General features: G+C 36.1%; 1 protein-coding gene across 1 annotated transcript in view; it reads left to right on the top strand.

The window, feature by feature from the left end:
- Positions 1 to 3,125: 3,125 nt before the first annotated feature.
- The window catches only part of LOC125065389 (protein timeless homolog), a 36,877-nt gene continuing 25,862 nt past the window's right edge, over positions 3,126 to 14,140 (top strand). The window contains exons 1-8 of the mRNA XM_047672959.1: positions 3,126 to 3,495; positions 3,568 to 3,751; positions 4,061 to 4,195; positions 4,876 to 5,132; positions 6,791 to 6,988; positions 7,372 to 7,554; positions 9,479 to 9,763; positions 10,891 to 11,009. Coding sequence (XP_047528915.1) covers positions 3,242 to 3,495; positions 3,568 to 3,751; positions 4,061 to 4,195; positions 4,876 to 5,132; positions 6,791 to 6,988; positions 7,372 to 7,554; positions 9,479 to 9,763; positions 10,891 to 11,009 — 1,615 coding nt within the window. The 5' untranslated portion in view covers positions 3,126 to 3,241. The remainder of the gene's footprint in view (positions 3,496 to 3,567; positions 3,752 to 4,060; positions 4,196 to 4,875; positions 5,133 to 6,790; positions 6,989 to 7,371; positions 7,555 to 9,478; positions 9,764 to 10,890; positions 11,010 to 14,140) is intronic.

A 14,140-nucleotide genomic window follows, 5' to 3' on the forward strand; every position in this document is an offset into this window, starting at 1 on the left:
GCATATGAATATGGAGTCAACGGCACTATCTATGGATGTCTGCAAAGCAGTAAATATTGCTGATGTGCGACAAGTCATTAATATGCAGAAGAAACAAAGTAGGTGATAGTACGCAGCCTTTTGATGCTCCGATGATCTGCCAAAAAGCTGGCGATCCAGATCCATAATTTGCCGGGAAAACCATCGTAAGGAAATTTCGAAAGAAGCACTTTGTGCCATACGTGATCGAAGGCTCTGGCTGCTAATGCCTCCCCCTTGGAATCAACTGCTTCCATCTATGTCAGGAAAACTTGAAGATCACCGGCTGAGCCACTGAGGAAACTGTGCTGACGGTCAATAATCAGCTGGTACTCCTCTAAGTACCGCAGGAGCTGGCAGTTTATAATGGACTCCATTATCTTGGAGAACAAGGAAGTGTTGGCTATAAGCTTATAATTGGACGGGTCTGACGACGCATTAAAACTGGTACCAACTCCATCGGGACTAATCAGAAACACTCGAATTATAAATATCCAAAAAAGAAATACTTTACGAACTACACTTTGCCGGAATTTAACCTCCGACATTGTGGTATAACACAGCGGAATTGGTGGTGATGACTATCCTGACGCAAAGAGAGAACGTAGAAGTTCAGATTTCTTCTTCGCGGTATGAGCCAAGCAATGGCTCACCATTCCTGTACAGTGATGAAAAAGAAGGCAGACAGAAATTTTAACTAAGTTCTAAGGTAACCTTAGCGAGAAACCAGAATGTACGCCATGCGAGCCGACCTTAACACTCAATACCGCCAGAAACGCAAGGAAATTTATCGAAGTACCCGCAAAGATAGGAGGCAGTGGGCTGACGGTATTGCTGATCGTGCTCAACAAGCTGCAAACACCGGTAACTTGAAGGACATGTACAAAGCCACTAAAATCTTGGCAGGCAACGGCAAGTCAAAGAAGAAGCCACTGAAGGATAAAGATGGTCAGTTCGTTGTAACGTCAGAAGGGCAGCTACTACGCTGGCGTCAACACTTTGAAGAGATCTTCCGTTTGTCAGCTGCTTCGACTTCGACACCTGACGCACCGCAAGTAAGTTCCCTACCATCCCGACTTCTCGACATCAACACGAAACCACCGACAGCCTCTGAAGTTGCGGAGGCAGTCCGCTCTTTGAAAACAGGCAAAGCACCAGGACTCGACCTGATAACTGCGGAAATGCTACAAGCTGACTTATCCTCCGCCGTCGACGTTCTGACGCCTCTTATGGAAAGGATCTGGACCGCTGAAGAGCTCCCTGATGATTGGAACAAAGGTCTCCTTATAACTGTTCCTAATAAAGGGGACCTAAGCCTATGCGATAACTGGAGAGGTATCACTCTGCTATCGATTCCCTCTAAGGTTTTCTGCAAGATCATCCTGGATAGACTGTCGAAGGCCGTGGAGCCTTTTCTATGCAAGGAGCAGGCTGGTTTCCGGAGGAACCGCTCATGTACGGACCAGATCAACACTCTACGAATCATACTGGAGCAGGCATCAGAATGGCAGAGGGAGGTTTATCTAACCTTTGTCGACTTCGAAAAAGCCTTTGATACGTTGAAGTGGTCTAGCATCTGGTCCCGCCTCTTGGAAATTGGAGTGCCGCCGAAAATAGTCCGTTTGCTACAAAGCATCTACAACAAGTATTCTTGCAAAGTAACTCACGACGGCCTCATATCGGATGACGTTGCAGTGCACGCGGGTGTTCGCCAAGGCTGCGTCCTATCGCCGCTACTCTTCTTAGTCGTTCTAGACGGAATTTTGCTTCGCATCTTAGAACACAGGCGCCGCGGCATAGAGTGGGGATTATCCAACGTCTTGGAAGACTTTGATTACGCTGATGACATATGCCTGCTGAGTCATACCCACGCCGATATGCAAGCTAAGCTAAACGATCTAAGTCAGGAAGCGGCAAAAGCAGGGCTTAAAATCAACATCCGGAAGACCAAGGAGATGAGAACTGGTCTGAAGAATCGCTCACCGTTGCTGATTGGCACAGAGGCAGTGGAATGCGTCCACAAATTTACATACCTCGGGAGCGTCGTGTCAGAGACTGGTGGAAGTGAAGAGGACATCGCTTCACGGATAGCCAAAGCCCAAACTACCTTCGCGCAGCTGAGACCTGTTTGGCAATCACGGAAACTGACCCGAAGGATTAAACTTAAGATATTCGGGTCCAACGTGAAATCCGTGTTGCTTTACGGGTGCGAAACGTGGAAGGTTACAAAGAACATCTCACGCCAAATCCAAGTTTTCGTCAACCGCTGTCTTCGTCGCATTCTCGGTATTTACTGGCCCGAGACCATCTCAAACTTAGAGCTGTTGGAGAAATGCCATGAGAGCCCGATCAACAGTCAGATCAAGCGTCGTAAGTGGAGATGGATTGGACACACGCTCCGAAGGGACCCCGACCATATTCCCAAACAAGCTTTGGACTGGAATCCCCAAGGGAAAAGAAAGCGTGGCCGTCCCCGTCAAACCTGGCGACGCTCCGTTTTGGCAGAGGCGGCGAGCATCGGAATGACGTGGAGCGAGGTGAAGGCTGAAGCCCAAGACCGATCGCGATGGAGGACATCTGTGGACGCCCTCTGCCCCATCTAGGGGACATAGGACATTCATCATCACGTGTTCCTGAAGGAAAACACACAAATATCTCGCCAATCGTGTCAATGAACTTTGTCTTTTCTTTCGCAATAAGGACTAATTGAAGGACCTAGATGCAGAGTTATATTCCTTTCTGATTACTGTAATTTGTCTACAAAAGATAAATGCATCTTATAGCGGACTATCTTGTGACTTTATTATCTTTTAGGTTTTTTTGTTTGTACAAAATATTATTTTTTCGTTATTAATTTAATCTTGAACATTTAAAAACAAAGTCAATTATATGTTACTAATTATTTTTTCAACTAGAAACTACTCCATGACAAAAATAATTAAGGACAATTTGTTACTTTAGTAATTAAACTTGAGATAATAATTATGGACAATCAAAACTTAAAAATTAGTAGTAACGTGTTACGGAACGTTTTATTTCTTAGAATTTACAAACGTCACATTTGCGCGGGTTATTCAATGTCAAAATACTTTCTTCTGCTTGTCAGTTCACTTTTAATAACAACGGAATATAAAAGTTACAATTTAAATGGAAAAGTTCTTATTACAACTATAATTTGATGTCGGAAGTTTGTGTATGAAACATTGAGTGTAACTGTTTAATTATGAGTTCTCTACTATCTGCAGAACTTTCAGCAACTTGCAATGCATTGGGGACATTGAACAAGAAAACAGGAAAGTATTTGATAGATGACTTTACTTTGAATACGGTTAAAGATCTAATAAGATATCTGAGACGTGATGGAGAAGATCATGAGATACGAAGACATTTTGGACAAACTAAAGTGTTACAAACCGACCTACTACCCATGCTTGTCGATCACTGGGAGAAAGAAGAACTTTTTGACGTTACTCTTCGGTTAGCATAAATAAGTTTATTAAATATATTCGCGATAGACCGTAAGATTATAAACACAATAATATTTCACAGGCTTTTAGTAAATTTGACCAACCCAGCTCTCCTATTGTATAGAGAAGAGGTACCAGTTGAGAGGACTGCTCGACACAATTATTTACAAATATTGACACATTTACAGTCTTATAAAGAGGAAGCTTTTACAAAAGTTGAAACTTGGCAAGTTTTTGCAAAGAAATTAGCAAAGATACTTGAAATTGTGAGTAATAAATTAAAAAATTAATAACAATTCATTTAACTGCTTAAACTCAATTAAATAGATTTATTGTCTATATTACTTTTACTATTTATTACAAATTAAAATTTAATTCAGTACATTTGAATATAGCTTATTATTTCTATTTACCACTAAGTTCATATAATTTTCTTACTATGATATTAAAACAACATTTTATATATTTGAAAAATATTGTTTATATTTGAAAGAAAGAGGCAAAGCTTATTTTGTAAGGGTAGGTGTAATTAATAGTTCACTTTATTTATAAATGTAATGCCTTATTACAAATAGGATTGGTCTGAAAGAGACGAAGACACGGGATTAATAATAGAAAGAATATTGATCTTAATTAGGAATGTTCTGCATGTTCCTGCTGACTTAGACAAGGAGAGAAGACCAGAGAATGACGCTAGTGTTCATGATCAGGTATAATTAATTGTATTCTGTAATTATAGTAACAAGATGGGTCCCTTATTAACATTATATTTGATTAAATTCTGTTCTTGTAATAAATTTGATACTTTGTCAATAACTTGGAAATAAGTTATAAACAAACATAATCATTATGTGTAAGCACACAGAATTGAGTCCACAATCTATACTTTAAGTATAACCTTTATAGATATTTATTTAATGATAAATAGCATATTATTTTATTCGATTTATTTTTTAATGTTTTCGAGTTCACCTTGTTTCAATATATAATAAGTGTGAGATTTATTTCTTAAAATTCTACTTGTTTAGGGTAGCAACAAAATATATGTTATTCTATAATTCTATAATTTTACAGTTTGTTTGGAATAATCCAAACAAACTGTAAAATTATAGAATTATAGTTACTTATTTGTCTCAATTAATGAATCAAGTATATAATTTGTATTAAACATATTTATATAATGTACATAAAAAAAATTCAAATTACTTAATTTTATAATGATAAAGTATAATAAATGAAACAAATAAGTAAGTATTTACTAATGTATACCACATTTTATGACTAACTAGATTAAATTTATTTTGCCACAACATAATATTGTTATTCTACTTTGATTTGATTCCTTCATAATAAGTGTGAACATTATTTTAATATGAATTCATTCTTTTAGGTTCTTTGGGCATTAAATCAAGCAGGAATTTTGGACATAATCCTGTACATGTCTTCAGAGAATGAGAAACAGTACTTTATGCATATCATAGAAATAATATCTCATTTATTGAGAGAACAGAACCCCACTAGCTTAGCAGATGCAGCTTTACAGCGAAGTGTTGATGAGAAACTCCGAGATGACCAGGAATTATTAACTATGAGAATGGCGGAGACGAAGGAGAGAATGAATAAAGTAAAAATGTATTCATCTACGAGGTTAGTTTGTTTTTAGTATTGATTACCTTATTAGTATATGTTCAACTTTATTCTTTGCTTTAAATAGTGATAACAGTGCCCATATTATTTCACCAATGTCATTTAAGAGATGAGATGTTTTTTATATGTATCTGTGGCTTTTGTTTGTGGCGGAATAGCACAGATTATAAGGGAAGATATGAATCAAATTGATTAGTGTTCTCAATATTATTAAATCAGTTACAATCTGGATAAGTAATAGTAAGATTTACATTGAACGACACAAATACCCAATGTAGTAATGAGAGAAATAAATAATAATTATTATTTGAAAAAATATTAGGCTAGTAAGGAGCATGAATATCATATCATATTCCATTATATAAAGTTATTAGGCTCCTAAAAAAGGTATTTGAGAACCATAAATATAGATGTTTGTAATTATTACTTCATAAATTTTGATTATTTTTAAATCTTATGTTTTTTTGATGCCTACATTTAGTTATTGAAGTTAAATTTCTATACAATCATTATGATTTGAAATTCGATAAAACAAAAAATATCCTTTATTTTATTTAATGATTGCATACTTAAACTTCTACCGTGTGAATTGAACACATTTTTGCTTCGATTATTATATATTTTTTATTGCAAAACGAAGAGTTCAGTGTAAACTCGATATAACAATACTCAAGGGACTGTGTGTGTTTGGACGTTATAGAGAGTTGTCGTTAAATGGAGAGAAGAAAAATCTGTATTAGAAAAAGAAAAAGTTTAATTCAGACTAATGTTAGTAGTTAAATAAAACAATTCTTATTTGAACGCTATTGACTGACGTCGTTTCAGCGGCACCAGAAATTTTGTGGTATTTTTTTATATATACATAACGTTGCGATATTGAGGCATATTGGTGATAAAAAGTACTTTTTTTTATAAATTTGCTGCGTCCAGGGATTCTTTATGCATGCAAGCAATCACAATTTGTAAACTAAAGGACGGATTTCACAGACAATATGTATGATGCCGACAGTTAATTAGCTAGGATAATAATCTAGGTTTTTACTAATTTTGGCAAATAAAAAATAACTTTTAATTACTTAAATTTTTTTTTTTAATACTTTCTCAATTATGTGTCGTAATTGAGAGTAGTAGATTAAGTAACGCTATATAGAGTGTTTTGTGTGGAAGACAAGTTGAACGAACCAAAGTCGAGTGATTACGACGCTTTAGGGAGTTTGTCGTTAAATCGAGTGATGTTGCATGGAGTGTTATAAACACATTGAGTGTAGTACTAAACAATGAAAACAACTATTATATAATTTATATAACATAAAAAATTATTAAATTGGTTTTTTCAAATATCATTTTTTTATTAATTTAATTAAAAATTATATATATTTAATAAAATCATGGTAAGTACAATTTATTAGCCACAATAAGTTCATAAATACACTTACACTACACATAAAATACACTTTTCAGAATAAGTTCAAATAATAATAATTCAAAACAGCCCTATCTTCTTATTCTTCCCAATCCATCACTATGTATCTAAGTATAATTCTCGGAAATATGGTATCACAGGTGCCTTTAAATGTTGTAGCAGTTGCCCGTTGTTTACCGCACCCTATCCCTTGACCGTTTGTCTTCAAACTTATTGCAAATACTGTTTGTTATAGGCATTCTCGTTTCGGCGGTACTTACGTCATACAAAACATGAAGTCTATATCAGAGAACGAACTCATTTCCCTTAAACCCTTAAATAAAATATCAAACTTAGATTTTAACGGCAGCAAAAAATCTAAACTAGTCAAACCCAAGAACAGAAGGCCTACCGAGAGCGGCATGTTGGAACGAAGATCTGCATTCGCTATCAGGTAATTCCATATTTTAATATAACTAGTTGTCGTCCGCGGCTTCGCTCGTGTTTTAGGGGTTGGCCGTCAGGTGTTATGCATTATAACGTAGCCTATATGCTTCCTTAAGCTTGCTTAGTACCCAAATTCCATCAAATTCAGTACATTGGTTTGGCCGTGAAAGGGCAACAAACAGAGTTACTTTCGCATTTATAATCTTAGTATGTACTATAACAATGTTGCAAACATACCTTGTTATTCAATTTCTTGTAATAAAATTAAGTTTAAAATTGATCAGACGTGTTAAAAACGAGTGTGTACCAAAAATATTGTATAAAAAGATACTAAATTATTATAGTAAACCTAGAAATCTATACTTGATGTAAAAAAGTGAAACATTTCAGATTATTTCTCAAGGAGTTTTGTATAGAATTCTTAAACAGTTCGTACAACCCTATGATGCATTACGTAAAGGATGTGTTGGTGAGGGCGAAGGCTCAACAGAATGATGAGTCGTACTACTTGTGGGCCATGAAGTTCTTCATGGAGTTCAACAGAGGACACGACTTCCAAATTGGATTAGTCAGGTAAGTGATTGAATTTCAAATCATAATATATTTTGAAAAATAAAAGGTAAAATAAAACCCAACAAATTTCTACAAAAAATATATTCTTACAAAACCAACCAATTGTTTGGTTGATAGACCATTGTTTCTATTGTGCAGTGCAATATAAAATTAACAACAGAATTAAATTAAAATGAAATTTTAAGAAAAAAGGGTATATTCTGGTTCAAATATTAATTTACCTAATAGTAATTTATTCTTTGATAAGGCCTTTGATTTTATGTAATACCAAACTTTGGTCAGGAAGCTACGTCATTATGGCATTAGAAACACTGCACTCAGTCTTCTGATTTCGTATCTGAGCAATCGGATTCAGAGGATGACGTAAATGGAAAGAGATCGCCCAGGGCTCCAGTTAATGTAGGGGTCCTTCAAGAATCAATTCTTGGTCCATTTCTCTTCCTCGTTTATATAAATGACCTGCCACGTATTTAAGGTAATAAACACAAGATAGTAGTAGTGTTTGCTGATGATACTTCTTTTATTTTTGAAATAAAAAAATCGTCTTTCAATACATGACGACGTGAATAATGCTTTCTCTGGAATAGTAATATGATATAGTATTGTTTGCTGATGATACCTCTTTGGTTTTTAACATTTATAGAAAACAGGTACAGTGTAAGAGTAAACAATGCTATCTCTGATATAGTACATTGGCTTAGCGTTAATAATCTTAGGCTGAATAATACAAAAACAAAAATCGTCATAATTTAGTGCCAAATGTGCAAAATTCCATTCCATGGGGAAGTACCATTCTCTCACTTAAAATCGGCGTAAAGTAGTAGCTATGTTACCGCGTTCCGTCTGGTATGTAAAGTCCCGGAGAACCGACAAAACATGATGGTTGTGCAGAATTCGGTTACATTACCCCAGGAGGGTCGGTACGATTAGTGACTGCGGTGGAGAATCCCTCTCTTGGCATCCATGCTCAGGACGTACACAAAAATATAAATAAAAGCGGGTGTACTTATCAATGGGGATGGATCCAGTTGACTCAATTGATTTTCTTGGCCTTACTGTTGATGCCAAGTTGCAATGATTTCCACTATATTGACGGATTGGCGAGTAGACTAAGTTCTGCGGCATTTGCGGTAAAAAAACTAGATTATTTACCGATGTTGATACGGCTCGCTTAGTATAATTCAGTTACTTTCACAGTATAATGTCTTACGGTATTATGCTTTGGGGTAATGGTCGCTATCCATACTATTTTTGTGCTGCAGAAAAGGGCTATTCGCGCAATCTATAACCTAGGAGCCAAAGAATCATTAAGGTATAAATTTAAAGATATCAAGATATTAACTGTTGCTTCTCAATATATATTCTGTAATGTTTTTTATGTACGGAAAAATATTAATGATTTTATGAGAAAATGTGATTCTAATGGCATTGGTACAAGGAACAAACACAAACTTGTTAATCCTGTTACTCGACTGCATAGAATCAGTAACTCTTTTGAAGGCAATGTATACGGTTCTACAACAGGTTCCCAGAAAGCATTCAAAATGCTTATGTTGCCAAATTAAAAAAAAACTGTTAAGGAACGTTTGTATGCAAAAGTTTATAATAGGGTATACAATTAGTGAGTTTATGATTGATAGCACACCTTGGGAATGAAACGATCGCCTCCTGGCTACTTCTATTCATATTTAATATAAGTATTTAATTTGATTGACAAAAAAAAGACGACCCGCTGAGTTTCTTTCGCCGGTTCTTCTCAGGTCAGGGTGTTTCCTTCTCCGAACCGGTGGTAGTGTTCAATTTGACTATCAATAAGTGTAATGCTTCGGTATCGAATAAAGGAATTTGAGTTGGAGTTTGACACACCGCCCACTCTAAAAGCGGTCCGAAACGAACTCGCTACAGCACAAACGACCATCCCCAGCGAGACGCTGTCGCTGCCGACGTTCCACTTCGTGCAGCAGCAGATGGAGAAGTACAGCGACATGATCAAGGTGGAGAGGAAGAAGTTCCCGGTGTGGGTGCGGCGCCTGCACGTGGCGCTGCGCGCGTACCGCGAGCTGCTGCAGTCGCTGCGCGCCGCGCGCGGAGCCGAGCCCGCCGTGCGCGACGCGGCGCGCGTGCTGCAGACCAACCTCTTCTACGCGCCCGACTACCGCGAGTTCGTGCTCGCGCTGTTCCTCGCCTACGACGAGAACAAGATGCCGAGGTACCGCCGGCCTCGGGGCTGTCTATCTATCGGCGGAGGTCGAGCACGCCTCTGGCGTCCGCTCTTGCGCCGTTTGTCCGTTTTAATTGTTAATTTATGTTATTTCAGTTGTTTGGACTGGATTTAAAAATAATATTAATCTACAATGTTTCTCTATCTAGCCTCCCTGGATCTGAAGGTAAAGCGGCTAATTCAGATTCTTTACAGATGGGAATTTGAGGGACATCAAATTCATATTATTGTTTAAAAAAAGCACTAGTTTCGCTTCGATAATCTTACGCGTAAAATAATCTTCTATATACATATATATATATATATAAGCGAAATACCACTCCCTGATTAATCACGAAATCTCAAAAAGTAAAACACCTACAAACTTGAATTTAGCAGGTAGGTTCCTTATATGGTGTAGACATTAGCTAAGAACGGATTTTACGAAGCTCCACCCCTAAGATTGTGAAACGGGGGTTGAAAGTTTATATTAAAGTCCAATAGACTAGGCACAGCGAGTAGATAATAATGTTGTAAATGAATTCGTATTAAAACAAAAGGTTTTGGTCAGCTCCAAAATGTACTATGTAAGTAAACAAAGTACAATGAGCTGCTTCCAGTAAGTGGCAAAATAATTTAATTGATCAGCAACTAATGTAATATTGGGCAGCCGTAAAATTGAATTCAAAGAAAATTTAATTTTATCAAGCAAACAGCGGGTAATCGATTTATCTAATTATTAATTATCAATGGAAACCGTACCTAACAAACCTAAAGATTATTAATAAATATTATTTTGATGCGAACCGATTGTATTGAACAAATGTTCAGCAGAACTGTACGATATATATTAGGACTAATTATATTGCAAACATTTACATTATCGGGCTGAACAAATATCTACTCATTTCCTGGTAATCCTTGATTTAGTTTCGGACCAGGAATTAATGGGGATTCTTTTATACGACCTAAAAATAAATAATTTATGAAAACTTATGAAAATATATTATTTTGTCAAAATAACGTTTGAATAGTTTTGTTTGCTTTTACTGGCCAAATAAAAGTCTCTATCATGCTATCGGTCCGACTCAAAACCCGATCCGAGCCGTCATCCTAAATGTAATATTTTCCCACAGCTCATATTTAGCAGATTTGGTCGAGACGGAACATTTGTTTCTGAAATTGCTGGAAGAGTTTTGCAAGAATACCGGACTCGTGGTGCAGAAGAAAGTGAGGAAGAAGGGAAAATCTAAAAGTAAGTATTATTCGACAAATTTCAACGTTGATTTAAATTCGCAGCCCTGGACGAGCGGTGGTGCCCACTCACCAGGTGGCGCGGTTACCAGCCCGCATACCCAGTATTACATAAAAATATGTGTAACCAGCCGATTCATTTCGTTTTCCTAATAATTCTTCGAGCACTTTTCCCTTCCGAGCGTGACGGGCGCGGCGCCGACCGCGCTCCGAGAGTCGACTTCGTGTAGTGTGTACGATTAGAGGATGTTCTCGTGTGACTACTTTTCACCGATTTGAGATAAAGATTAATCAATCAATTCGGTTGTATTGCAAACTACTTTAGAATCGTTAAGATTTCAAATAACATGTTACGAAAATGCGTAAAGACAGATTCAAAAAATTTATTAAATTATTAAGGTAAACTTCTGCCGTGTTAGCCTCGTTAAACGAGTGGCTAGCTTAAAAGGCCTCAGATTTAACGATCCGGAATTCAAACCCTCATTTGGACCAATAAAACGAGTTAGCCAGAATTGTCTGCGAGCCTTTGTTGCCGCCCGTTGGATTGTGAAAACAACAATCTCACGAATATTAGAAAGATATTCAAGCGCCTCTAAAATGATGTACCAACATTTGATACAGTGCTGCTGATTCCAAAAGCAATCATTGGTATAAGGAATATGTCAAACCAGTAAAAAGTATAAAATTGTCTGTGGAAAAATCTTTATGTGTTTAAGTAGTGTTTATAATATTTGAAACAAGTCTAGAAGACTATGCATAAATAGGATTATTCTATAATAATTAATACAAATAAACAAGAATAAAGACTTAATAGTGATAATAATACAGAGATCGTCACGATTCTTAACGTCTTGGCTCTATTAAACGGTTTGGGCAGGTTGGTACTGAAACACGTAGACAATAAAATAATCTTTATATTTAACAGATTATAAAATTGACCTACATACGTTACATATAGAGTTTAAATTGTTTTAACTGCTGCCGGTAACTGCAATTAAAATAATGCAATCAATTTCTTCTTACTAACGACGCGCTCTTTTCAAGTAAATAATGATAAATTTTTTTTTTTCTCATTACAAAAAATAACGATTTTCAACGTATTCTGCCAAATCTATTAATTTAAGTTTACGTTTACTTGCTGTTAAGGCCTTGTGTTTAGATTCAATTAAACATTAAATCTAAACAAATAGTTAGTTATCGCAAGTTTAGCTAGCCTTTCTGTCAATAGCCTAGCCATATTACTAAACGGCGCCGTTCAATCAGCGGCTTATATGATAGTCAGCTAATATATCTTAGCCGTTTATAGAATACAATAATTTCCTTTAGACTCACCTGAGAGTAAAAATATGTATATAACCAAATAAATAATAATTAGTTGTTTAAATTTATAAAAAAAATTTAAGCAAGTTTTGCAATGTAAATAAATTGGGTATTGTTTTTTTGTTAGGCCCCTGACTGAACGGCGGCGCTTTGTAAAAAGATATACATTGTTTATAGAATCGATAATTATACTTGTCCCATTCCACATATAGTACATATCTTGTTACAAGCTGTTATTAAACTGTACCTGTTAGTATGTGTGGGTCATGTTTAAGCGAGACACGATATCATTGAAGCGATAATTACATAACGTTAAAAATATAGACCCAACTCTCCGAAACGAGCTATTGAATGTGTAATTAAACATGTTCCAAGTCACATCAATACGCCCTTGACGTTCATGTTACTTTCGCGCCTAGATCAAAAACTCCATGGAACTAACGCTCACGTGCTCTTGCAATAGTGACCTTATTCACAGTTTATAAGGTTTAATTTGGCATGTCTCGTGTAAATATAAAATTAATAAAATGTCGCGCGTCAAAGCGCCGAACGTGCACGTTGCTCAAAGCGTCAAACGATTCTCATGCGACAATAAATACGTTTGCTGCACCGGAGTAAATTGTTAATTGATATTATCAAAGCGAATCCACATTCAGCTATAAATATGAACTATTGGATATTTGTTTAAACGCTATGCGTTAGCGAGGGAATACATTTTAGAGAAATATTCAACTTAGTTTATATAAAACTTTTGTAGTCAAATAATGTATACTAATATTATAAATGTGAAAGCAACTCTGCCTGGCTGTCTGTTTGTCGCTTTTTCACTAACAAATCATAGAACAGAATTGGCTGAAATATAGTATAAAGCAAACTTGAATTCCAAGAAAGGACGTAGGCTACTTTTTTGCCTAACACATGGCGTCAACTAGTCTTAAATAAAAACATTTATTTCTCTTCACATAATCAGACCTTACACAAATATATATATATATATCTAACGAGATTGTATATTCATATCAAAGTCTAGAGTGTGTGAAGAGATGGTATCTGAGTTAAGCACAAGAACGCCGGTATTACAAATTACTAGGCCACTTCACGGGAAAATAAGAATTTTAGTTCTCGGTTTTCAGCAATGTCCTACTAGTCCTACTAGTCATGTGCTTTGGATTTATTGTTACGGCGCGTGTGTGTGTGCCGTGTGTCGCCAATTATAATCGAACAACATGTACAGCCTGTAAATTTCCCACTGCTGGGCTAAAGCCTCCTCTCCCTTTGAGGAAAAGGTTAGGATCCTATTTCACCACGCCGCTCCAATGCGGTGAATGTTGCTAGATTCACATGTGGCAGAATTTCGTTAAATTCAGACACATGCAGGTTTCCTTACGACGTTTTACGAGCTGATAATAAACACAAATTAAGCACATGAAAATTCAGTGGTGCTTACCTGGGTTTGAACCCGCAATTATCCGTTAAGATGTACCCGTTCTAACCGCTGGGCCATCTCGGCTTACTTACAACGAGTCCATTTAAAATAGAGATTAGATTTACATATTCCATGCGAGTTCCTTATTAGCTCTGCTATATTTATTATAACCAATCAATTCTTTATTAACACTATTCTACGTATATCTACTTATATTCACTTTAATTTTAGGTTGAAAATGTTGATTTTCCTAATAAAAAGCTACCAAAAAATATACTTCAGCAAAATAAAAAAAAAATACTCTTTCTTGCCGTAAAATTAAACTAAATTTTAAACCTTTTTTATTACCGAAAAAACGCTGTCAGTCATTTTCATGACGTCAGATT

Source organism: Vanessa atalanta, chromosome 7, assembly GCF_905147765.1.
Source record: "Vanessa atalanta chromosome 7, ilVanAtal1.2, whole genome shotgun sequence".
Lineage (NCBI taxonomy): Eukaryota > Metazoa > Arthropoda > Insecta > Lepidoptera > Nymphalidae > Vanessa > Vanessa atalanta.